This window comes from Pleurodeles waltl, chromosome 4_2, assembly GCF_031143425.1.
Source record: "Pleurodeles waltl isolate 20211129_DDA chromosome 4_2, aPleWal1.hap1.20221129, whole genome shotgun sequence".
Lineage (NCBI taxonomy): Eukaryota > Metazoa > Chordata > Amphibia > Caudata > Salamandridae > Pleurodeles > Pleurodeles waltl.
The window spans coordinates 484,350,355-484,377,039 of record NC_090443.1 but is presented as its reverse complement, the minus strand read 5'-3'; the positions used below and the strand labels follow the sequence as shown (position 1 = coordinate 484,377,039).

Here is a 26,685-nt window from a genome sequence, read left to right as displayed (position 1 = left end):
GATGGGGGAACTTAAGGTGGACTTGGTACTCATTCACCAGGGCCTCCGTAACACCACACACCGTGTCACAGAAGTGGAGTCCAGGGTGTCGGAGGTTGAGGATACGGTCACGACACATGGTGACCGCCTGGCCATGGTGTAGCGCCTGGTGGGGCGGTTGGAGGCCTGGGCCAAGGACACAGAGGGGAGGTCCTGGAGGAACAATCTGCACATGGTGGGCATCCCAAAGGGGGCGGAGGGCTCTACCCAACTAAATTCATGTGGGACTGGTTATCAGGCTGGGTCCCGAATGAAGGATGTTTCAAATTGTTTTATAGTGGAATGGGCCAACAAGGTCCTGCTGGCCCTACCCCCGGTGGGTGCCCCGCCGAGACCGTTCATCGTGCGGGTCCTCAATTATGCAGACAGAAGCGCTATGCTAAGGGCTGCACGCAAAACGGGCCAACTAACTTATTAATCAGATTAGTCCGGGGATGGCATTTCCAGACTACACTTTGAAAATACAACAACAGCGCCGCTCCTTTCAGCAGACTAAGCAAAAACTGAGGGCGATGGGGGGGATCAACTTCATGCTACTCTTCCCGCGTTAACTGAAGGTCATATTCCTCCCGGAGGCGGTCTGGGAATGGGTGGAGGAGAGGCCGCTGAGATGACAGGTGGATCTTCTGGCCCCTGGGTGGCAGAACAACGGTGCTAATGGGGGTGGCCAGAGACCCACGAGGGAATAGAGCATGGCCCTGAGGAGGAACCCTCAGCGTTGAGAGAGCACAGCCGGCTCGCTGGATCCATGCCGGGGGGGCTCGGTCTGGGCATCGCCCATGTTGCTGGAGGGACAAGCAACGGCATCCAGCTCAGATGACCCGCCACATGACGTATTGGTATCTCCATAATTGGCTGGGTCAGTCCTGCTAACGAGTGATGCTCAAATAAACTACACTGCCTCAGCTTTTGCTGCTGTTTGACGTATACCCTTAGTTGTTCTTGTGGTTGGGGCAGGTTTTGGTTGGGTTTGAGACATGGGTGGAATAGGAGACAGGTACTTGGGCCCATATTTATACTTTTTTTGCGCCGCATTTGCGTCGTTTTTTGACGCAAAAACGGCGCAAACTTGCAAAATGCCATTGTATTTTGTAGGTTTGCGCCATTTTGCGTCAAAAAGCGGCGCAAATGCGGCGCTAAAAAAAGTATAAATACTGGCCTTGGTCCCTAGTTGCACCACGACAGGTACTTCCAGTTCACGAAGTAAGGAGAGGGAGTTGAGTGGGGGTTGGTGAATTGTTGTTTGTATTTTTTATTTGAGGTGTGGCCAAGGACCGCATATACTCATGGGTCCCACAAAGTCCTGATACAATACACATCCACCCTCGGAACATGACACACAGCACTAGTTCACAAGACACTGAGCAAAGTCACACATCCATGTATACACTAAAGTTCCTTTTGTGGAACATCAATGGCATGTTAGATAATTTCAAGAGAGGAGCAGTGATAAGGGCAGCTCTGCGAGCCAGTGCAGACATAGTAATGCTCCAGAAGGCTCATCTCCTGGGCAACAGATGCCCATTTTTGTCCCACAGAGGACACAGCCAGATATACCACTCTGGCTTCCATAGGGGCTCAAGAGGCACAGCGATTCTGGTTCAGGGCTCCGTTCCCTTTGTGGTCTCTAGAGTATGGCATATTAGTTGGGGCCGGTATGTGGCAGTGACTGGCAACTTATAGGGAAGCCACCTTTCTCTGATTAGTGTCTATGCCCCACACCCTCTCAGCTCCGACTTCTTGGACAAGCTTCGTAATCTTAATAGAGAATTGCCTGAGGCACCCTGTGTGGTGGGATGGACTTCAACAGGGTGGGCGACGTGGGTCTGGATCGCTCCTTGGTGGCAGTGGGTACGAAATGCAAGACTTTGTTGCTTTTGACCTTGGCACAAAATTTGAATTTTACCGACATGTGGTGGGCCCTCACCACCCTGGGAGAACGGATACTCCTTTTACTTGGGAGCACATTGCACATTTTCTCGCTTAGACTATTTATTCATACACACCCAGGTGAACCACTGCGTCTGTGATGTAGGCATAATGTCCTGGGGTCTCTCGGATCACTCGTCAATGGAATTGACATGGGGTGCCAGAACAGGAGGGTAAGATGGCACCTAGATTGCTGGTATCTTCAGGGGAAGAACTATGCCAGCAATTCCAGGAGAAAATGGGGGATTGGTGAGCTCTAGCTGTACCCTGTGGGAGGCTCAGTAGGCCGCAGTGAGGGGATGTCTAATTAGCTACTCTAGGGCCAGGCGGTTAGGGCCAGGCAGAGGGTCACGGATCTAGAAGACTGTATAATGATCTTAGAAAGTCAACACTTGATCACCCAACAAGAATCTCTCCAGCAAGACTTGCTGTATACACAAACATTGCTCAGGCAGGAACTCACGCAAGAGGTGAAAGAAGCATGGTTAGCCACTGGCAGTAGAATCTTTCAATGGGGGGACAAGGCCAGCAAAGCACTACACAGGTTGTGTACTCCACGGAAGGCAGGAGTCCTCGAGGCCTACATGCTGGTGGAAGTTGGTTCCCGGGTTACAGGGAGTGAACCCATCACAGAAGCATTTTCCAATTATTACTGCTCGCTACACAGCGCAAACTCTAAGAGCCCCCGCCAGAACTTACCTCAATTTGCGTCAGACATACCAATGCCGCAACTGACCATGCAGGAAAGCGAGGCCCTGGACGCAGACATCACAGTGAAGGAGCTGCACGCTCCAGGCAGGCAGGGAGCTGGGCCCAAATGGCTTCCCAGCCAAATTCTGGCACCTGTTGTGGACACAGACAGGCCCCCTTCTACTGGAGACTTTCCGCAACGCTATAGAGACCGGTGAACTATCCTAATCTCTGAACCGTGGAGATTGTAGTGTTGCCAAAATCGTGCACGGAGGGTACACACTGTGAGGACCACAGACCGATGTTGCTCCTTAACATGGCTGCAAACATATGGGCCAAATGTTGAAAGTCTTCAGCTCCTACTCTGGATTACAGGTAAATGTCCAGAAATCGGCATTGCTCCATTCCCAACGTCTTTGCTGTGGGCAGCCGGATTCCGATACTTCCCTTGGGATTTAAGTATATGGGGGTATACATCATAGACGACACAACCCGTGCCTTTGATCGAAACCTGGCTCCCCAAGTTGTCAGATCCTGGACAAAACATCAAGTTCTGTCCACCCTACTCTTGTCCCTGATGGGTCATTCCACAATTTTCAAGATGGTTTCCCTGCCATTTCTGCTGTACCACTTACAGAACCACCCACACCGATTGCTAAAACCTTCTTCACTAAGATCAATGCATTGCTTAGATCGCTGCTCTGGGTGAGGAGGTGTGCCCCACATTTCCTTGTGGAAATGTTGCCAACCGATGTTAGATAGGAGTATTGCCACCCCATCATAGTCGTTGTGAACAAGTAGTGGTTTGGTGGCTTTTGCGACCCAGTGTAAATGGCGGAGGGTCAGATACTGGGAGAACTGGACCTTCCCCCACTTCTTGTGTGGAGGGAGGCTTCCCACGGCATTCCCACCAGCCACACAGGTGGTGCTCGAGATCTGGAGCCCGACCAGGAGGAGAATAGGATGGGTGGACTACTTCACTCTGGAGACAGAGTGGTGGACTTTCACAGGTAACGGCCCTCTGGGGATTTACTGCTTGGGATATCATAGGTATTTCCAAGCTGGTAAACGTGCTCCATGAGAGGATGTGGAAGTCTTTTTAGGACCTGCAAGAGGAACATGACTTGCATCATACTAAATTCTTCTGGTATTTGCAGCTCTGTCATGCCCTTCTCCCGACCCTGTGGGTGGTGGAGGACATTCCTGAGTTCTCCCTGATGGAGGCTAAAATCTTACTTACGAATCTCAAAGAGAAAAAACATATAAAATGATGCTCCGCAATCTTACGGACCCGATGGAAGGGGTTGAAATGGCATTGAAGGGGGAGCTGGTCACAGCCTTACAGTTCCGGTTAATACAATTAAAGATTCTCCATAGGGTCTACCTAACTACAGCCCAACTACATCACACTGGGTTGATCATGGCGGGGAATTGCCTGTGGTGTGATGACCCAAAGGGTGACCTACCACCACATTCTGGCATTGGGACTGACCCGCTTCTGGGGAGGGGTGCAGGGACAGTTTGCCAGGGTGTTGGGCTGGGCTATCTCTGGAGACCCCAAACTCATACTCCTTAATATTACGGATAACTTGTGGGGCACACAATACTAGAAGGCACTCATCTGGCTGGGACTGATGATAGCCAAGAGGGACATTGCCAGGGCCTGGAAAGCACCCGAGGCACCGCCAGTGGAATTATGGGCCACATGCATGGTTCACTGTACGGGGCTGGAATGCCCAATATACCTGTCCAGGCTGCCCCCACAAACAGTTAAATATCTGGAAGGACTGGGCAGATTACAGGGGGAAACAACTGGAGCTGTGTGCTAGAGGGCCCTGCACAATGAATAAGTGGATGTGCACTATTCTTCTGTTCTACATGACCTGAGTGGTCGGTATGTAGTGCAGCTACAATGGGCTTAAGAGGGACTGTGGTAGGACCATGGCATTGTATGGTTGATACTGTTTGGCGCATTTCCTTGCTCCTGTGTTGTCAAAGAGACAGTATAGGGGAGGAAAAGAATAGCAAAGTAATATCATTAAAAACAGGTAATCAATGGAAAGACTTGAAAAAATAGATGCTAGTATCTTGTTTTCCAAGGACAGCTACAAAGAAACAGCAGAGTCCTGCACGTGTTAAACGCAGGTTAGTTGGTATCCAGGACTTCATGCTATAAAACTAGGGGCTTATTTACAATCCCTGTGGTGTACGGCAGCACAGCAAGTGTCTTGCTGCGCTGCCCTGTGCCTCTGGGAAAGGGCAGAAATGCACCGTATCTACAAGATATCTACAAGATATGGCGTATTTATGTCCTTTTCCCCGAGCTGCCAACAAATTGCTGCCTAGCACCAATGGTGCAAGAATGCCTGTGTTTTGGGGATGATTTTTTGCAGAATTCAGCACACATAGAAAGAGGAAAAACTGGGGAGAAATAAAGATATGCGTAACTTCTATGCCATCTTTGAGATGGCGTAGGAATCTGACGTATTCCTATACTTGTAAACCTGGGAATGAGTCAGATTCCTTAACGTTCCATGGAACGCCCCTTTCACGCAGTTTTATGCTTGAAAGGGGCCCATATTTACAAGGACATGAAAAGACATGCAGTGTGCTTTGTGTGGCTTTGTAAATATGGGCTGACACACTCCGCCACCAGAGTGTAAAAAAACAAAATGACGCGCCAGTGGTGCAGTGTGCCGCTAGGGCCTAGTAATGATTCCCCTAGTCTCACAGTTAAGTAACATCCTTAGAACTATGTAACTAATTTGCACTCATTTCATTGATATATGGATGATGAAAGACTGAGTAGGTCTTTTTGGCTTATGAGGTTGATCTGTGGGTTAGACACGCACCTAAAACACAAGCTCAACTCACTGGGCTATAACCAAAAACAGATGATGTAGATGATAGCAAGTATTGTCCAGTACAACATTCTGGGCTCTTGAGAAGTCAATACTTGCCTAGCATTTCTTTCTAGAGAAGGGTGTAACCCACATCCGTGCATGCATCCTTAATTTTTCTCCTTCTAATTGCAGGTATGACGCATGCAAGGAGGATCTGACCTGTGCGCGCAACTGGGTCTCTGACTGGCAGTGGGGACCAGATGGAAACAATTGTACTGGGGACTGCGTCAACTATGGACAGGTGAGATACACAAACTAAACAGGAAGAAGGAACTGGGTGAGGTTGCCTGCACCACTGATTATAATATACAGTACTGGTTTCAGTATAGCATTTTACATAAACCTTGTGAGGCCTAGAGTGCTTTCTTGAGTGTTGAAAAAGTAGGTACTTATATGCACAATTTATAGAATGCTTCGTGGTCCTGACCAGGCCACAGAAGCACCCTGACTTGTTTCAGCTTCCTGGGTGCCCTCCAGATGTATAATGGAAAGCATGTTTGTCATAGACCGGCTCTTGATGCAATGCGTAAGGACTGGCGACAGGACAGAGATGCTGTGTAGGGACTCAAGAGCAGAAAAGCATTTGTGCACAAGAGATGGGCACATCCTGCTTGCAACTCAGGGTTTATAAAGCTCAACTACTCATCTATAAGGGTCTCAAGGTGCTAAGTGGGTTTGTCCTCTGAGCTTCAGTCGAAGAGCCAGGTTTTAAGGTCCTTCCTGAATTGGGGTAGAGATGATGACTGCCTGAGGTGCAGGGGCAGTGTGTTCCAGTTCTTTGCTGCGAGTAGGCGAAGGATCTCTCACCAGCCAAGGTCTTCCATAGGCGGGGTGCGGTGGCTAGTGCTTGTTGAGAGGAGCGGAGAGGTCTGGTGGGGGAATACAAGGCGATGCAGTGGTTGAAGTAGGCAGGTCCTAGGTTGTGTAGGGCTTTGTAAGCGTGGATGAGGAGCTTGAAGTTAACTCTTCTCGATAGGGAGCCACTGGAGGTCTCTTAGGTTACTGGAGATTGCACACACTTGCTGTCTTTACATATTGGTGCCATACAAAGATTTTGAACCACTGAAGAGTCTGTATATTGTACCGTTAAGCATACTTAATTGGGTTCCGCATTGTGGTGGGAAAAAACTGGGAGCTATGCCATTGTTTTCTAGTGCACCCATAGTGTTGTGGACTTAACTCTCTTGCACTTTGATTTAAACGTTCTTGAAGTATGTTGATTAATTTATCAGAGATCATGTTTAGTCTTCTAGAAGTTGATTCATGAAAGTAACGTTTTTTATTTCTTTTCAAGATGGTTACTGATTGTCCCTATTTTTCTGGGCAGGGTGTTCTACTATTGGCAAGTTTTTGCCTAGAAGGATCTTGTACATATGCTGTTCCTTCTGCAAGGAGGGATGACTAATCACAATGCCATTCTCGTTCTATGGTTTCCCATTTGTGTGTAGCACTTAAATCTGAATTAGAGAAAACCTAGCCCAGTGCTGTGCCCTATGGGAGATACAGAGGTCTTTGAAGAATATTCTTCTTGCAGCCGGTAACAGGTGCAGGTCCTCTATGACAGGAGTGGTGTGGCCACATCTGTTCAGGCTCAGAGGCATGGACAGTTCTGGTGCCGACAGGCAGCAAACTGCTTTCATGTCCTCTTCAATCTTCTATTCGTCCATGCTAGAGGTGCAGGATCTCTGTCTTGGTGTACAGTCAAAACCTCTCTCCTGGTCAGATTTACAGCCAGTAGCCATCCACAGCAGTGGACACCATCACTGGCTTTTTCATGTGATTTTCTATTCTAGAAGGAGGTGATCAATCAGGAAGGACAACAGATGTCCAGTTGTGTGTGCAGCTACCACTGCAGGTCTTTTGAGTCTCCTTCGAAACCCATATTGAATCAGATATGTTTCCTTGGTGCTATGCCCACTGAGCTTCCAGATTCCACTGCAGAGCCCGCACACACACCCTCTGGTATGTTCCACGAGTAGGACACAGGAGGCAATAAGACAAAGAAGTCTCAGAGCCACTTTAACGAGGCCCAAGCTGCAGGCTGAAACATCAGGATCATAGTCCATTTCTCCTGGACTCAGTCAGCAGGTAGAAAGGCTTAAAAGTGCAGCACATCCAGACCAGCTCAGATGAATAAGAGCTTCTGGGAAGGAGTCAGTTGGGACTTTGGAATGCCGATGAAGAACCCCAAAGATGTAAGGAGGTTTGCCATCATCTGGAGGTGGTCTACGACTGACTGTGACACGCCCGCCTTCAGTAGCCAATCAATGAGGTATGAGAAGACTGGTATTCCTCACCTTTGAAGATGTGCTGTAACCACTGTCATCACTTTTGTGAACAACCAATGGGCACTAGTGAGGCTGAAAGGGAGCACAGAAATGGTCATGGCCCACTCTGAACTGCAGGTAAACCCTGTGGGACTGCAGGTCGGGATTCGGAAATAAACAACCTGCCTATCCAGTTCTACCATTCAGTCGCCTGGATTAAGGGCAGATTGTACTTGGGCAAGTGTGAGCATCTTGAATTTGTCCTTTTTGAGAAAGAAGCTGAGACGGCAAAAACCTAAAATAGGACAACAGCCTTCATCCTTTTTCAGCACCAGAAAATGGCAAGAGTAACATCCTGTTCTATTTCTGGCACCGGGAATCTCTTGATGGCTCCTATGGCCACAACTCCATGTATTTCCTTCTGCAAGATTGACAAGTGGTCCTTTGATGAACGTTGTGTTTTAGGTGGTATATGCGGTGGAGTGGAAAAAAAAACAATAGTGCATACCTTTGTTGACCGATTTGAAGCACCCATGTGTCGGATGTGATACTCTGCTACCTATGGGGGTAATACCTTATTCTGTCTCCAACGGACGGCAATGTGCCACTGAGGACAAGCTGAAGTGGTTTGGTAGTGATCAGAAGGGTGTGGAGGACTGAGCAGTACATTGCCCCTGAGGGCCTTAACATTGTTGGCCGGATCCATGAACCCAACCTTGAAAGGTTTTGGGGTGGGTGGGGTCCATTGCTGGAGGTGGACCTTGGGGTGTGGAGTTATTCTGGATTCAGCCTGCTTGTCAATGCATGGGGTGCTAAGCTTTCAGGTATAGGATGTTGGAGGAGGAATGGCGACCCTCCAAGAGTAGGTCTGCATCATTGGCAACCTGTCTGTTGACTGGTAGGCAAGAGCCAGGCTTGGCCAATTGCCCATTAGTCTTTCCGTAAGAGAACTGGCTCCAGTGCACTGTTTGAGCGGCAGAACAAGCCGCTCAGACCAATCCTGGCACTGCACTCATGCTAGGTTTAGCATGAGAGCAGTGCCAGGATTGTTGGGGAGCCTGTGCTGGTGTCAAAGTGAATGCTGGGACACCAGAAGGAGAGTAGAGGAGCGAGGCGGCAGGTGGCAGGCACAGGAACAGGTAAGTTTTTGTTTTATTATTTTTTTATTTCTCCCCCACCCACCACAATCCCTGTCCCTCCCCCGACCCGCCCCTCCTCTTGAGATTTGCAGTGGCAACCTCTGTTTGGATTTATTGTGGCACAGTCCTCGTAAGATTTGGAGTCATGCAACAAACCCAGGCACCGGAGACAATCTGGTGGGGTCTGTCACAGACACCTGTTTGTAACAGTCCCTGCGGGGCTAAAATCCCAAAGTCTTTGGAGGGGATTTATCCCTAGCACACTGCAAGAGAATCTGGATAAAAAACTCATATTAAACAAAAGAAAAGTTGAGGAAGTGGGCTTCAGATCTGAATCTGAAAGCAGGAAAAGAAAATAGCTTGCATCAACACATAGGGGCAGAGGTTATAAGCAGCTCCAACGTCACCGGCCAGGACAAAGTCGACATAGAGCCGCAGGATGCCACCTACCATTGTGAAGTGAATTGCCAGAAAAAAAAAAATCCCAGATCCAGTCTGGTGCCAAGTGGAGATTCTCAAGGTGAGAAATCTTCGGTTAGAGGTATTCCCCAGACCAAGGGGGCTGAACGTGCAACAACCTGGTTGCAACAAGTGCAACAAAGGCAGGTGGTATTTATCCATTAAGCAAGTAAAAACGCAGTTCTAAAAAAACACTGGCAAAGCTAAATATCTGGACAGATGTAAGACAAGCGGATTGAACATATTTAAGTAGTGCAAAAGCCAAAGTTATCAGCTTTCCCAATGCTTGCTTTTTGGTATCAATGTGTTCCCATAAAAGAGATACCAGGCTTGCCAGATCCACACATGCAGCATAATACCTTACACGGGGGAAACTGAGGACCACAGGTTATAGGAACCTAGGCAGCTTTTACCCAAGATGGCAGTGGATCCCTTCCTCTTCCATGGATAATGGTAAAAACAAGCTCACAACTGTCACCACTTCCATTTAGTGTCTCACAGCCTGGTAGAGAGGGATCCGATCCTTGAGAAGCTGTCAGATACACCTTACGCATACCCTCAAAAGCGTAGAAAGGAGACCTCTGCGCGCACCAGTATTCCAGTGGTTTCAAGGATTCAATCCGCTGGAAGACAAAAAGAGAGGAATTCACAATTATGCAAAAACAGGTAACAGTGACGGTATAGCTGACTGCCTAAGCAGGGATTTTCATCCTTTCAGAGTAGAACAAATAATCTCTGCCCTTGAGGTAGTGAACTATCCAAGTATTAGTTGTTTGTCTGTGGGTTGAACGTGAGTCCATCTGCTTTCAACCTTTGTGTGCTGTGGTGTGAAATCAGATATATCACAAGCTATGGGGGCTGGGGACTTTAACACATACAGGAGACCCGTATGTTTAACTCTTTTTATTGAATTCTCATTATTAATTCAAACCAGGATAACTATTACATACTAAGAAAACAATCTGAAATGTTTCAGGTGTAAAGTACATGATCTCATAAGGAAAGATATTAGAATTGGAGAGCATTCATGTAGTGAGCAGAATTATGTATATAACATGGGCACCCCACCTCTTTTCCCATTTGGGGTGCCCCATGGGTGTATCTATGTCGTTGGAACAACCACTTCGCATTGTCCTCATCGTGAGACGAGTTTACATCTTTAAAGTGTTCTACGGTTTCTCAGAGTTTAAAGAAAACATTACTGACCCACCCCGGAGCTGCCATTACTATTGACAACTTTACAAGGCACACCTTTGAGGTTCCATTTGTTTTATTCAGGATGTTTAGCCACTTTTAGATTAATCATGTGTCATTAACAGGCTCCTTCTACATTTATTTTTAAATAATCTCAGGGCTTTTTATTTGGGAATTCCTACCTACATGACTTTTAAAAAAAACAATATCTTTCACGCTGAGACTTTATGGCGCTACTCTTTCTCTAACCACTTCCAATTTTAGGTCGAGCACACAAGCGCTCTGGCCTGTTGTAATCTCTTTGTGGGCTTTTAAAAACACCCACAGCACACCCATCACTCGTTCATGGGCGTGCATTTCAAAAATCCTTTGTTATCATTAGTAAATGCTTTACGTTTGTCCCTCCTTGGGGCAGTTTTGTTACTGCCTTGGCCATCGACCCTGTTACATGGATAATTGCACTTTTGCTGATATGTTTGACTGCAAGCGAACTTATTTTTCGTTTTGTGTGTCTCCTTCACGCTCATGGCGGCCGTGGCGCTTTGAATCATCTCGCTTATGTCAACTGTTTTACTTTTCAATTTATGTGGCAAGGAAAGCCCAGTTAGGAATTTACAATGCTAATAGCTCTAACTCGAGCAAACGCGAGACCCATTGCATTGCAAATGCTTGTATAAAAATACCTTCAAGGTGGCAATCCTTTTTTAAAGTTTTTTTTTTTTACTTCAAGGAGTATTTCTGGGAGGCACCCCTTTTTGTTTAACCTAATCTTCGATCCTATGTAACACAAACCATTCCCTTAAGCTGTACCTTACTCTGCCCTTAACCCTTTACGTTTATACTTAGCTGCACCCTTCACGTTCTTTAAACAATGTTTCAGGTGTCTCAGTTTCTTCTCGAAAAAAACTTCACCAGCCCGAAATAACTGATCTGAAAAAATCCATGTCACACATCCGGAATCTGTAGTTGTGGTGAAGCATTTGTTTCTGAATGTGTTTCCCTGCTATGAATTAGTTTGAACAGAAGACGGCAGGAACACGACGCCTTTGTAAGTGCTCCCTTTGCTATGCATGTTTTCATAGTCACATAGGTATCCGGGCACAGTTTTCAGTTTATTCCTAAAGTGGCCTACTCTTTTGGAAAAGATCAAGAGAGTGTTCATTATTCATTCTTTCCCAAATCCCTCCCCTTTGGAGTATGTCGTCCTCCCATAACTGGATTTTCAGATGGTGGAGGAAATCTATGTGATGGCAACAGCTTCCTTATGTCAACGTGGCAGCTTATTTCTAAAGTCTGTACTGCAAAAAGAGTCTACATTTGTGTCTATTTTGAGAAGGTGCCTCCAAGTGACGATCTCTGTGGCTTACATCTTTTCTCAGGCAGAGTTCCGAGCTCATGTCAGTGCAGGCCAACTAGAGGTTTCACTGTATTGCAGGCAGAGGCTTGAGGTGCCTCTTTCGCAAATATTGGCAGATGATCTTCCGATCTCATATCCCACTGCAAGCTGAAGGTGGATGATCTGAAAGACCAGAGAATGTGGATCCAAGGCTCCATTTTGCCTAATTATGATACCTTTAGCTTGAATATTTTACAAATGTCCCAATATATTATATGTTGTTGCCATTTACAGGAAGTGGAGCATAAGCACGGAGATTAGATGCGTCTTCAGGGGATGCAAACACAGAAATAAAGTAGAGAATGCGGAGGCAATGAGGCGATTACTTATTTGTAGTCGGATTACTCTGACTGTCTTCCTCTGTCGAGGCCTTACACCCTTTCCTGCTTCCCTGCAATGATGGGTGACTTTGGAGTGAGAAGCTGTAGAAATTGTTAAAATAAAGCACACGAGGCCTAAAAGCCTAACACGCATTTGATGCAAGAACAGCAAGCGACAAAGCAAATAATCAGGTGGTAATTGCCATTTTAACCAGCACTTGCTAGAAGTCAGTAGGTGCCTGTCGTGCTAAAATGCATACAATTTTGGATTTCTCTCAATAAAAGATAAGAAGCAAAACATGTTACAAAAAATGTTACTCCGATGAAACTATCTAATGGGTAGGAGGCAGGATCTTCTCAGACAGGGAATGTGAGAAGCCCTTGAAATACGGACAATGATACATAAACAAACTGATGAATTCACGATTTTCCTAAATCCACTTTGGCTGTGAAAGTGAGGCTACGCTTTACGAGAGTAAAGAAATGTGCTAATGTACTGCCCCAAACGATCTAGCTTCTGGGTCTTCCGAAATCGGGAAACTTAGCATGTGTGTCAAGGCCGAGGAACACTTCAGGTTAATATAAAAACTGCATCAGCACTTGATTATGTAATATATCAATGCACTCTGTGATATACGTCTGCAAGGAAGGATTAATTTTTACGGCAAAGGGAATACACAGTTATGTGTTCACAAACTCTAAACAGGAGATTAGTTGGGTGTATCTGCTCTTATAGATAATTGGCTTAGGGAAGCTCCATGGTGTGTTAGTACCTGAATCACGAAGTGCAGACACTCCTAATAGTATGTTAGGACTGAAACAAAGAACATTCAGAGAACTTCTAAATTATCAATAACCTACATGTTAGGTCACCTTTAGTCAATATTTACTTTAAAATATAAGCACTTTTACATTACTGAATCAAATAAATATGCAGCTCATTTCTACATTAAGTGCAATAGGCTCCCCCCTTTAGGAAACAATAGTGATGGCCTTTCTTTTCAATTTATATATTGTATTTATAAGAGGTAATGCAAAATCCTGTTTAGGTGTTGCCCAACAAACACAATGGGAAGAAACTACAGGTGTTAAATGGGAATGAATCAGAAAAGCTAAAGGCTGAAGAAGTTTCCAAGAGAGCAGGAGATTCTAATATGGTCTTCGAGCCTGCCACAGATGGACCTGGTGTAAAGAACCATCGAGCACGTGGCTCATTCTAATAATGCATGAAAGAAACGTACAAGTCTTCACATTGTCCTAGGTATTTATGCAGGTTTTAACAGAGCCAAAGATGGTTGCTGCTTGTAATAGCACTGTAACATATAAATGCAGAGTTTGTGACAATGCGTACAGCTCACTAGATTGCAATAACAATACAGCATGAGGCAATAGTTTACCAAATTTGGTATGTACCTCGATGCAATAGCGTACCAAATTAGTTCTTGGTTAAAATAATAATGTGTCATTAGAGAGCTGCATAGCTCAGCACATTACTCTACAAAATAAATGGTTGGCTGGTACCATTACTATGCCAAATAAATACAGTAAAATATTTTACTTTGGCCAACCATATACAGTGCTCCACATTATTGTGTCGGACAGATAAGCAGTTCAAGTGCTGCGCCACATAGTCCTAATTAGACTCTTCCATCGCCACCACCTCGCCTGAGATGTTCTGACAGGTAAAGATGTAGGGCGGTTTTTCAGGAAGTGTGGTTAAGGTCCTTCCACACTGCACCAGAGACTCTATTCAGTCCATGTGTGACTTTTGAACTGCTGATACCCAAACTCTCACCAACATTTCCACAGTTTTGTAGGCAACATTCATTTCCTGGTAGGTGTGTTTATGGCGGTGTGTTTATGACTTTGAAGTGGTACCAAGGTTGGATTGAATTGGGACAGAGTTTTGGGGTGGGGTGGATTGGAGTATCGTGGGATGCAGTGAATTGGAGTAGAGTGGATTGTGGTGGATTAGACTGGAGTGAGGTGGACTGGATTGGAGTGGGTTGAATTGGAGTGGGGTGGATTGTATTAGGTAGGGTGAATTGGAGTGGGAGTGGATGTATTGGAGTGGGAGGGGTGGGGCAGACTGAACTGGGATGGGGTGGGGTGGATTGGATTGGGGTGGGATAGATTGTAGTGGGGTGGACTGTAGTTGAGTGGATTGGTGTGGGGTGGATTTGATTGTGGTGGACTGGATTGGTGTGGATTGGGGTGGAATGGACTGACATGGGGTAGAGTGGATTGAAATGTGGTGAACTGGAGAGCGTGCATTGGATTGGATTGGAGTGGGGTGGGATGGGGTGGATTGGGGAGGGTTGGGGTGGATTGGATTGAGTGTGGTGGAGTGGATAGGAGTGGGGTGAATAGGAGTGGGGTGGATTGGATTGGGGTGGGGTGGGGTAGATTGGAGTGAGTGGATTGTGGTGGATTGGACTGGAGTGGGGTGGGGTGGACTGGATTGGAGCGTATTGGATTGGAGTGGGATGGGGTGGGGTGTACTAGATTGGTGTGGGATGGATGGACAGAAGAGGAGGGGATTGGAGTGATTGTGATTAAGGTGGTTTGGAGTGGGGTGGAGTGGATTGGAGTAAAGTTGTTTAATGTAGAGTGGATTGGACTAGAGTGGGGTGAATTAAAATGGATTGTATTGGAGTGGTATGAATTGGGGTAGTGTGGGTCGACTGGATTGGAGTGAGGTGGATTGAATGGCTGTGGACTTGCTGGGAGTGAGGTGGATTGGGTTGGATTGGAGTGGGGTGGGTTGGATTGGCGTGGAGTGGGATGGATTGGAGTGGGGTGGGTTGGAGTGGAGTGCGGTGAATTTGAGTGGGGTGGATTGGACTGAGTGGGGTAGATTAGACTAGAGTGGACTGGTGTGGGGTGTGGTGGACTGGAATGGGGTGAGGCGTACTGGATTGGAGTCCGGTAGATTGGAGTGCAGCAGATTGTTTTGGATTGGAGTGGGGCAGATTGTTTTGGATTGGAGTGGGGCACATTGTTTTGGATTGCAGTTGGGCAGATTGCAGTGGGGTGCATTGTTTTGGATTGGAATGCAGCAGATTCCAGTGGGGCAGATTGGAATGGAGCAGATTGTTTAGGATTGGAATGGGGCAGACTGGACTGAGGGATTAGAGTGGGCAGACTGTTTTGGATTGTAATGAGGCAGATTGTTTTGGATTACGGTGGGGAAGATTGCAGTGGGGTGGATTGTTTTGGATTGTAATGCAGCAGATTGCAATGGGGCAGACTGCAATGGAGCAGATTGTTTTGGATTGGAGTGGGGCAGATTGTTTTGGAAAGAAGAGGGGCAGATTGGAGTGGGGTAGATGGGAGTGGGGCATATTGTTTTGAATTAGAGTGGGGTATATTGTTTTGGATTAGTGTAGGGCAGACGGGAGTGAGGCAGATTGTTTTGGATTGGCTGGGTGCAGATTGTTTGGGCTAGAGTGGGGCAGATTGTTTTGGATTGGAGTGGAGCAAACTGGGATGGGACAGATTAGATTGGGGTGGGTGTGGAGGATTGTAATGGGGTGGGTGGTTTGGATTGGAGTTGGGTGGATTGATGTGGGCCGGATTGGGGTGGATTGGAGTGGGGCAGATTGGAGTGGGGTGGATTGTGTACTGCACAATTATGTGTTGAAGCACCATTTTAAAAACTACACATAATAAAAAAACAATGTTGCTTTGCAATATTTCGAACAAGATAATCATCATCTTTTGAGAACAGCGCCCTTGAACAAAAAAATCATGAGTGCAAAGTGAGAAAAGACGACTTGGCAAAAAAAAAAGAAAGTTAGCTATAAAAAATAAAAGTTTGCAATTTTGTTTGTCCTGCTGGACACGTTGTTGCCAGTCACAAGCCTTCTGTTTGTAGGGCACTAGAAGATGAAAAGAACAAAATAGTACCTCAATCACGTTGGGAGAATCAATCAGTGCTTAGTCACTGCTCCACACAGAGGAAGGGAAATGATGCCTGGCTTGCAGTGACGAATTACGAGGCTGAAAAGAAGAGTGCAATGCAAGCCAACAAATGGTAAGGGACAGGCAGGCTCCAAGCCCTTTACTGTACACAGCAGAGTTGATTTTTAGTGCCTTAAGTGTTTCAAAGCTGGTGGGCTGAGTGAATTTGAAAATCTCCATCTCCACCGGCCCCTATCCCAGAACCCAAGTCTTGACCTAAACAAAAGAGAGGCCTCCACCTCCAAAGCAATTAACTCTTTCTTAACTGTTTGCAGGTCCTGTCTCTGCACAACATTCATTTGACTCAGGACCAGAAAAATGAATCAATCCCATTGATCCATCAAACCAAAAATTTCTACCACATTGCTGGTGCTCGTAGCACCCTTTCCTGCTGTCCAGGGTCCCTCAGTTCTACAATCGACTTGGATTGGACAGCAGACAGTGTATCCTGTTTGTACTATCCTCAGTCTCCACATACTACTGTGCATAGAAATCAATACATCTCTTTCAAGTTCTTGAATTGAGGAGTACACAAAACCAGTATTAGAATCCTGGAGGTCATAAATTCATTCTTCATTTGTTACAGCTTTGGTTCAAGGTTTGCCAAACACACTCCTCAAATCTCTGGCACTGCTGGGCTCTCATCTCGTACTCCTACAGCTTGTACCGCCAAAACTCATTTGTTAAGTCTCTACACATTCCACTTTATGTCTAATACATTGCTTGTTATTATGTTTCGGTTGCATTAAATATCGAGCAATCTGTCCACAATGCAGCATGAGGCTCATTACAGCTTTCTGTGACCTTGAGTGAGGCACAGCAGAATTACTGCACGGACATTTTGACAGGGAGCATACAAAACTTACTCCAACAAGGAGCAACCGCCCAGTTCCCTCCGGGGGCTTTACTTACAAGTGCATTGTACTAGGGTGGAGTTACTGCATAATAGCAGTAAAATTGCATATGTAACATTATCCTGGTACGGTGAAACTTGCAATCAGACCTGAGGGTCACCATAATACACAATTGTACCTGAGTGAAGAAGATCCATGCTCAGTTGCCACTCCTGGCATCTTTGGGGGTTGAAGATCTCAGGGAGAAGTAAGCTTTCTCTTTTAAGTGGCAATTCTCTTCAGGTGTTATTATGTCACTGAGGCTAGTCTTCTAAGGACCCTCAGTATGCTCATACTGATAGGACAATCCTAACACAGCAAGGGGCTATACATCCAGAAGGCACCAAGAGCTCTACTCTGTCTGCGCCTCTTTGACCCATTTGGCTTTCACTCCTGCCCGTCACAGCTGTAAGATCCCAGGGCGGCACGGATGGGCGCGGATGCAAAGATGACTCGGGCAGCCTTGTTTGGGTCTCAAGGGGTAACTGCGTCAGCGCAGCCCCGACTTTATTATATTACCTCGCTTCCACGCTATTTCATGACGCGCGGAACCAGATACTGAACAAAGGAGAGCCCGGGTGGCTCTCTACAACAGCCACATCTACCAGTAGGAGAAACTCACAGTGTCACAGACATCAGCTTCCTCCGGGCACTGGATCTAGTCTAGAGTCTTAGCTATATTTCAGCTGAGGTTCTGGCTTGTGAAAGTCCAACAAAGTTTAGACTCGGCACAGAAAAGGAGACACAGGAAAGTAGGCTTTCTGTTTATCTACTCAATTCAGAAGCATTAAATTGCTGCTGCTAGCTAGCACGACCACAGTAAGGGTGGGGGCTGCAGGTTTTGCTGTAACATTGGAACAACACTCCCTAGGGACTCTCATTGTGGTGGGCAGGCATGTTTTCAGCAAGCTCCACTGTTTTCAAGGAGTGAGAATACTTGCTTGTTCTCACTTGCATTTTAATACCTGCTCATAAAATCCAGCCTCTGCTCTTTCATCACTTCACTGATTATTTTTTAATTGCTTCCAATAATAAACGCCGAAAATTACAAACTGAAACTTGTTTTAAAATTTTACGTAGTTGTCAAGTTGCCCATTGTCCTGTACAACACCTTCAGCTAGTTCTGTACTTTCAGGCACTATAATATTCCTTTCTTGGAATTGTACATTTTAATTACATTGTAAGTCGCGGTAAACAAAACAAAAAAACATCCAAACTGTTAACGGCTGAGGACTACTTTGAGGAGCCATGCATGACAGAGATTATTCAAACACTGTTTTTTAAAATTTTACAAAGTGGATTTGTCCCATTTCCTGTTCTGTCACTGCCTAATCTGTAGGTAACACAGAATATAAACCATGTTCAGCTATTTTACGCATTCACATCAGGCCTGAAAACAAACATTGATAATGGCATATGGGTGAGGCAAATACCTACCCTGGCATACTGCAGGTAATACTTTGCATACCGGAGATAACCATAAAAAATGCTGGTGGTCACAAAATAGAGAAAAAAAATTCCCTAGCAGATGGCACCCAGAGTATGGGAATACCTGTGTCAAAATGCATTCCTTGCATACCGGAAGTCATTTTATGGGTGTGCTTATGGAATACGGGTGGGGTATTCATTGCAATATTCTGGTATATTCTATTTAATCCTTGGTTTATAGGGAATACCCTTTGCATAAATCGGGGCACCTATTAAATGCTGCCTCTGGGATAGCGAAGGCAATTCTTGATCTGGGGTGAACCCATAGCAAATTCTGGAAAACATGTCAGTTCATGGGGAGGATCAGGCTACTCTGACATACCATGACAAAAACTGGAATATTTCATGAGTCCCCTTTCAGTATGTATGGCTTTTAGAAAATGTAGGTAAAAAATTGGGCTTTTTTGACTATTTGAAAACATGTTTCAACAGTTCTAGCGGGAGAACCCCCTCAAACCTAACTAGATGAAGTCATGCTTGCTCACTATCACCAGCCACTGCTGATGAGCAGAACTGGTTAAGTGCCGATAGGGCTGTGGAAAAGCAGAGTGGGTATTGTGTGTGCCCAGGGGACAATGACAGAGATCTAGCAATAAAATTAACTGCATTATCTAATCTTAAAATGTATAAAATTGCTTACATTTCACCGGTGGATAAGCCAGCTACTCTCTCCTCCTACCTGACATTCCTCTAAATTTATATTAAAAAGTTGGCCAAAACCCTCTGAGCCCACCAATAATTTTGTGATCCATGCCTCCATGCACAGTGTCTGGTTCCACTCAGGACTCCCAGGAGCACCTCTGAGGCTCAAAAGTTTGGATGCCAGGGATATACGCTACCCTTTATGGGTAAATGTGTCACTCAGTGGTGCCCAAACCAGTGGAGATCTTCACAGGAACATTGCAGTTTCACCCACCCATGCCCCTTTGTATAGTCCTGTTAGACCTGGCATCTTTTGTGTGGTTCCCCCTATCTTTTGCGTTTAGACCTCCCTTTTCTGCTGACCTCGTTTTTGCTGGCCTTTGGAGTGTGCACACTTTACCACTTCTGACCAGTGCTAAAGAGCTTGTGCTCTTCCCCTAAAACATAGGAACAATGGTATATACCCAACTGGCATATTAAATTGCTTATACATCCCAAGTACAGTGCACTACCTGTGCCAAGGCATGTAAATTAAATGCAACAAGTGGGCTTTCATTGTGCCACTCATTCAAGTATCCCTTTAAACATGTCTTAGGCCTGCCATTAGAGGGCCTGTGTGAGCAGGTCTGAAATGCCATTTGGACCTGGCAAAGTAAATCTTTTGCCAGGCCTAACCCTTCTTTATTAATACAGTATGTCACCCCTAGGGTAGGCTCTGGACAGCCCAGAGGGCAGAGTGCAATGTATTTAAAAAGTAGGACATATACCTTTAGGTTTTACATGTCCTGGTGGTGAAAAAATCCTTATTTTGTTTTTCACCACTGCAAGGCCTATTCCTCCCATAGGTTAACATTGAAGTTGCCTTTTTACACTTTATAAGAGAAGTTTCCAAACGGCCCAAGACAGCCGGCCAAACACACATGCGCTCTGAGGGGGAGTGCTGTGGGAGTGCTGAGCACTCCCCAGCACTCCCCCCTCAGAGCACGTCACCACCGCGGGCCGCCCCTTTACAAGGAAATTATAACAAACCCTGGCCCTCATTACCGCCCGCCCGCCAAAGTTGCGCGTCGTGAATACCGCACCGCGGTCGGAAGACCGCGGCGGGTATTCAGAGTTTTCCCCTGGGCTGGCGGGCGGCCGCCGAAAGGCCGCCCGCCAGCCCAGGGGAAAACGACCTTCCCACCATGAAGCCGGCTCGTAATCGAGCCGGCGGAGTGGGAAGGTGCGACGGGTGCTACTGCACCCGTCGCGTATTTCACTGTCTGCTATGCAGACAGTGAAATACATTTTGGGGCCCTCTTACGGAGGCCCCTGCAGTGCCCATGCTGTTGGCATGGGCACTGCAGAGGCCCCCAGGGGCCCCACGACTCCCGCTCCCGCCATCCGGTTCCCGGCGGGAGAACCGCCAGGAACTGGATGGCGGGAGGGGGAGTCGGAATCCCCAAGCCGGCGCAGCAAGCTGCGCCGGCTTGGAGGATTCCTTGGGGGCAGCGGGAAACCGGCGGGAGACCGCCGGTTTCCCTTCTCTGACCGCGGCTAAGCCGCCGCGGTCAGAATGCACCGCGGGGCACTGCCGGCTTGTCGGCGGTGCTCCCGCGTGCCGCGGCCCTGGCGGTTCTATACCGCCAGGGTCGTAATGAGGGCCCCTGTTTGTTATCATTTCCTTGAAAAGGTTGTGGAGTTGCCTCTGCTGGTGGTAGACGACTCTCCTCCACCCTCATGGAGGTGCCGCCCCTGCCAAATTCTACATGTAAATGTTATACTACAAGATACTCAAGGTAACTCACCTTTCAGCGATCACACACAAGAATATTCCTAAAACACAACACACAGTTATATTATTACACCTTAAAAATTGTCATTTACCATTTGTTTGACACATCCGCAAATTTCTAAAAACCGGCAGCAGAAAGGTTAGTCTTATTTTATCAAATTATATGCAAAAAACAATTATATGCAAGAGAGACAATGCAGCAGTTTGGCAGAAGGGGTAATTTTCCATCCCGGCCTGCCTAACCCTTTTCCACTTGATGAAGGATGGACTTGACCCAGCCTGACGGTCAAAGCCCATGTTCTTGCATATCTACTTTTATATCACACCGATAATGCTGAATTAGCCCACTATAATCTGACTCCAAAAGAGGTTTCAGATTGACTCTATTGCTCACATCGGCTAAGTCACTATTCCTAGAACAATATTTTATCAAACGTTTTAGTGCTTGTTTCTGCTGGAATACAGACACGTTTAGGGGTTGATACCATACTGGGAGATTCAGAGGGGACTAAAGCATGTGAACTCAAGGGGCTGGAAATTAAAATAAAGCCAGATCACGGCGTTGCGCTATCCCTCCTTTTAAACACCTTCTGGAGAAGAAGTAAATGCTGGTATCCCCTAAGTAGCCGCTTCACGGATGCTGATGTAGCATTTGGCCTCTGGTAGCGATTAGTCATTTCATGCTCTGAGTCGGGAACTCTGGAGTCCAATATTGAAATGATGTTGGTATATATTTGTGAAACAATACAGGAGAGCACAGCTTTGATGAAGACGTAGTTTATTTGGTGTAATTTCTTTTCTATGTGCATGCAACAGATTTGCCACAGCATAACGCATTATTTTATGGTGCTATTCAGTACATGGATTTATGCTTAAATTAACCCTTGCATGTTCGTCTCTCTTAAAGATGTATGCCAACGGGCGGGAACTATGCGAGACCATCTGGGGAGACTCCTTTACAGCTGTGCAAGAGCCCTGCCAATGCTTGACACTGACCAAGTCTGACCTGGTACCCCGCGAGCCTGCCTCAGAAGAAGGAGAGAGTGCGGAAGAGCCAGACGTCACCAAGGAGGGCATGTCAGGCGACCCTGGGCCCTGCCAGAGTACCCGCCCCCCGTTGCTTGAGAAGCTTGTCGGTTTCAGGCACAAACGGTCTGCGTTCATAGAAGACGTGGAGGGCAGCGGGAGTGGGTTCTAACTAGATGTCCACATGCCGGCAGACCCCCTTAGCTCCTTTTCTTACCTGCTTTTCCCCACAAAGGGGAATACTCCCCAGCATCGTATAAACTGCTTCTGAACTATGCAATCCCCCATGCCCATTACCCAGAAGCCTTGCCTCTGCAGCTCACCTGCAGCCAGCGCTAGTGCTATAGCCTGCAGATCAATGTCGAGTTAGTGTGATACCACACCATGGAAGGTAACTGCGTCCACCGAACATTAGATGTGGCTCCAGATGTACAAAATTTCCCTCACCTCTCCACCCAAAAAAACACAGTGATTGAAAGGCACATCTACCTCATGTAACTGCGTGCATGGCACAAAGTCACCGAGTGATAGTGCCACATCCTTCCCAGTACTAATCAGCCTCCAAGATGGCTGAAACAAGTGCCCCACAGGTCTTTACCTCACTTGAATGCCCACAGGAAGAGGTCACCGGAAAAGAACTGGAAGGTTGAACGAGTTTGCAAGTCCCTCATCGGCAGCGTCCCTTCTCTGCCATGATGGATGGATAAAATCTATGGGCCAGATTTACAAGGCCCTATCGCCACCGGAGCGTCACTTATAGTGACGCTTCTGTGGCGTTATGCACTCAGCCGTATTTACAAGGTGGCGTTAAGCCACTTTTTGTGGCTTAACGCCACCTTGTAAATACGGCCCCGTCCCACGCAGCACTTTGCCCGGAAGGGGCCTGTAATGGCTGTTGCTGTGGGCGTGCCACAGCAGCACCCGTTGCATTTTGACACAGCCCCAGATTTACGAGTTTTCATAAACCTGAGGCAGTGCCAGAATCTAACACCACCCAAATGGTGGCATTAGCGTGGCACAACAAGGAGAAATGCTTTCATTTCTCCTCGTTTTTTGTTCTTTCTATGTGTGCTGCAGCATGCAGCACACATAGAAAGAGCAAAAGGCCATTGAAGGATGTTTTTGTGCAGAAGGTTGTCCCTTCCTGCACAAAAACGATCTCCCCCGCAGCTTAGCCATCCTAGAACCATTGCGCACAGGTGGCTGCGTTGGCGCTCACAGCAAAATTAGCGGCAGCGCATGGGGCAACACAGAGGTGCGTTGTATTTTAATAAATATGGTGCACCCCTGCTTTTGGAATATGACGGGGCGCGGCGCTGCCAAACTTGGCACAGCGTCGCGCTCCATCCTTTTCTAGAAAATCTGGGCCTATGGGCCTGATTCTAACTTTGGAGGACGGTGTTAAACCATCCCAAAAGTGGCGGATATACCACCTACCGTATTACGAGTCCATTATATCCTATGGAACTCGTAATACGGTAGGTGATATATCCGCCACTTTTGGGACGGTTTAACACCGTCCTCCAAAGTTAGAATCAGGCCCTATGTGTTTCAAAAGTAAAACGTAGCATAAAAACAGATGCTGACAATAGACGAGGTAGGACAGGCCCTTCTCGTTTACCACTTTATTCGCCTACTCATGGATCACAAGGTCATTTTTTTTCCAGTTTTGTTCTGGCCTAGAGCGTGGATTCCCCATGTTGCATAATAGGTCTATTTGAACTTATCATTGTCTTTTTTGTCCATCACTCCTGCTTGGTGGCAGTGATAGAGCGCCCCGCCCTAATAAATTACCTGTATCTGGACGCTCTTGGGTCGATGAATCTTTTGACCAAGTGGGGCTCTCTTCACCCGAGAGTAATCAATTTAATCAAATCAATAATCAATAACGAACATAAGCAATGCCCTGATCAACATAACACTTCACAATTAATCCAGAAAACATTTCGGCGAACCATGACTTTTCGGCCATGAATAACCACACCAGTTTATTCAAAGTTAATGAATTTATTTCCCTATATTAACAAAGCTAGCACGATATAAATGTGTGTCAACATCAAATGATATATGTAAATGAACATTAATAGCTGTCCATAACGGTGAAAAAGATGCAATCTATGCAGCATTTGAATAACAATGCATTCGATGATAGCAACGCAAACCACTAAAATGATAATCTGTAATGGGCTAATTGCATACATTAGTCAGCATAACAAGGTCTCAAATTGCATCGTGCAACAAATGAATCCTCATCTAACCTCAAATTAGCATCTGCATGTGGGACTTCATGCAAAAACAATTTAGCAACATTAATTTGGAAAAACTCCTAACTCGGGCTCTTATCAAAAATCAGCAGTTGGTACCTAAAAAGAAAACACAATGAAATTGTACATTTTATCCTTTCATATTTACCAAATTCAATCAGCATTCAAGAAAAGTCTTCGTCCTTCAGGTACCGGTTGATCAGCATGGGGTAAATTTCAAAGGGGCAAAGTTAAGGGCAAGCTTCCTTGCAACGGCAAGGAGAATAGGGCAAAGTTACTGCATGGGCAAGACGGGGCAGATCAAAGTTAAAGTCTCTAGGGTGAGAATTACTTAAAGTCTCTTTCTCTCGATTAGAGAAAGCATCAAGGTGTCATTCAAAATGGCGTCGAACATCAATTGGCATCGTAGAAGATGGCAAAATGACGAGGTCGGCAAGATGGGTCATTATAGCTGCTTTCTTCAGGTTTAAATAAACAACAGTTCAAATCCAGTAGGGTCTTCCATTGGAGGGTTCATAGGTTGGCTTCAAATTGACCAATCAAAAACAACAATTTACAAGCTTCTACTTAGGCATACATTATCCTTGGAGTCGGGAACGTAAGTTGCAACATATTTTACCAATTAATTCACTTTCAGAACTTCCATTGTCTGCACCTGCAGATTGACCTTGGAGCAAAGAAAAAGAAGCCAGGCTGGCACGAAACCTTAAAGATAAGCATGGGAACTGATCCTGTTGGAAAAGTACAGCTCAAAGCCAGAATACACGTTTTATTAGCACATTAGAAAAATACGAGCATCTAAACCGTGAGACAAGGCAACTAGGCCGAAGCCTCCACTAAAGTTATGCTAAGTTAAAACATTTCAAACAAGCAAATCATGGCACACGTTTACGGTTTTGTCAGATTAGTACAATTCTAATACATCACGTTATATAAAGCACGCTTATAAATGTTGGCGAACTACTCTGAGGGCACATTTGTCCCCGTACAATCTTTATTAGTTCGGTTAAAGTCACACTTGATTATTGCGGCACTACGTTTTATGCGCTAATAAATGTAAAACCTTCGTTTCTGCGTCATCAGCAGTAATCCTTTTCTCAGTATGTGAATAAGCGTTCACAAGTGCTACCTCTAAGCTTTCCCACTTCTGTGCCTCATTTTGTGCCCTTCTTTTTCAGAGATCAGTTTCTGTATAGAATGTCTTCCCAAAAACAGTGCCTCTTTGGACTGTGTTGCTCTTCGGATGTTCATTGTTGCCATCTAATCTCCTCAGTCCCTTCTTATTCCACTAACAGTTATTCCTTCAGGACGAAAACTACCCACTCTAGCCGCAATACTATATAATCCCCTTGTTGTTACAACAACAACTCAGTATCCCTTTGAGCCATCCTGCCCAATCACTGACTTTGTGCTCTGTGTTGTTACTCACACACCTGTCTCAGGTTCCTTAGCTGCCAATTAACATGGCGACCTTCGTGACTATTAGAGCCAATGATCTTTGTGCCCACTTCTCTACTCCTTTCAGTCAACAGAAAGATGTCCACTGAGATGCCAGTTAACTGAGGGTCTGCAGATACATATGGCTTGGTGCCCATAGCTCATTCTTTGTCACCCTCTCCTCAACCGACCCTTTTGTCGCTTTTGGTATCTCCATTGTTGTAAGAAGGTAAACGGCGATAAACGCCTCATTTCAGATTGTGTTGGAGAAAATAAACTTTTAAGAAACAGAAAGGCTTTGTATTATTTGTGTTGGTTTTTATCGACAATAATTTTCATAGTAGATCTTTCCTTCGTCATTACGACCTGAAGAGCAGATGTCCAAGTGAGAAATACTGTGGCTGAAAAACATGTTATATGACACAGCTCTGCCACTGGCCAGCATTCAGCAAAGCTAGTTTAGCACTTGACTGTCAAACTCTTGCCTTAGTCAAGTGCTGAAGTTTAAACATTTCTCTACAAGGGAGAGTATTCGCATTCACAAGACGTGTATGGCTGAATGAATTCAAGTGGTTGATGAAAGTAAACAGAAACACTGAAAAAGCAAATCGTTTTGGCTTTTGTATGGTATAAAAGTTGCCCAGATTCACTAAAAGGCACAACACTTTCAGCAGCAGTGGAAGCTTCCCTTGGGAACAGAGGGCAACAGCGTGCAAACCTCCCTCACACAGGACAGTTGCATTGTCATCAGCAGCACTGCAAGCTCTTCTCCCGAGCAGAGAGTAGTATAAAGTAGACAACATGAGTTAGATCTTGGATCTACTATACCCTTCATTCAGGAAAACAGTAAGATGCGTCCAAC

General features: G+C 46.0%; 1 protein-coding gene across 2 annotated transcripts in view; it reads left to right on the top strand.

Annotated features, from left to right (window-relative positions):
• The window catches only part of RTBDN (retbindin), a 138,166-nt gene extending 112,049 nt beyond the window's left edge, over window positions 1–26,117 (top strand). For both annotated transcript variants that reach the window (XM_069231859.1, XM_069231860.1), the window contains exons 5-6: window positions 5,694–5,802; window positions 22,004–26,117. In XM_069231859.1, the coding sequence (XP_069087960.1) occupies window positions 5,694–5,802; window positions 22,004–22,294 (400 nt within the window). In that variant the 3' untranslated portion in view covers window positions 22,295–26,117. The remainder of the gene's footprint in view (window positions 1–5,693; window positions 5,803–22,003) is intronic.
• The last annotated feature ends 568 nt before the right edge of the window (window positions 26,118–26,685 follow it).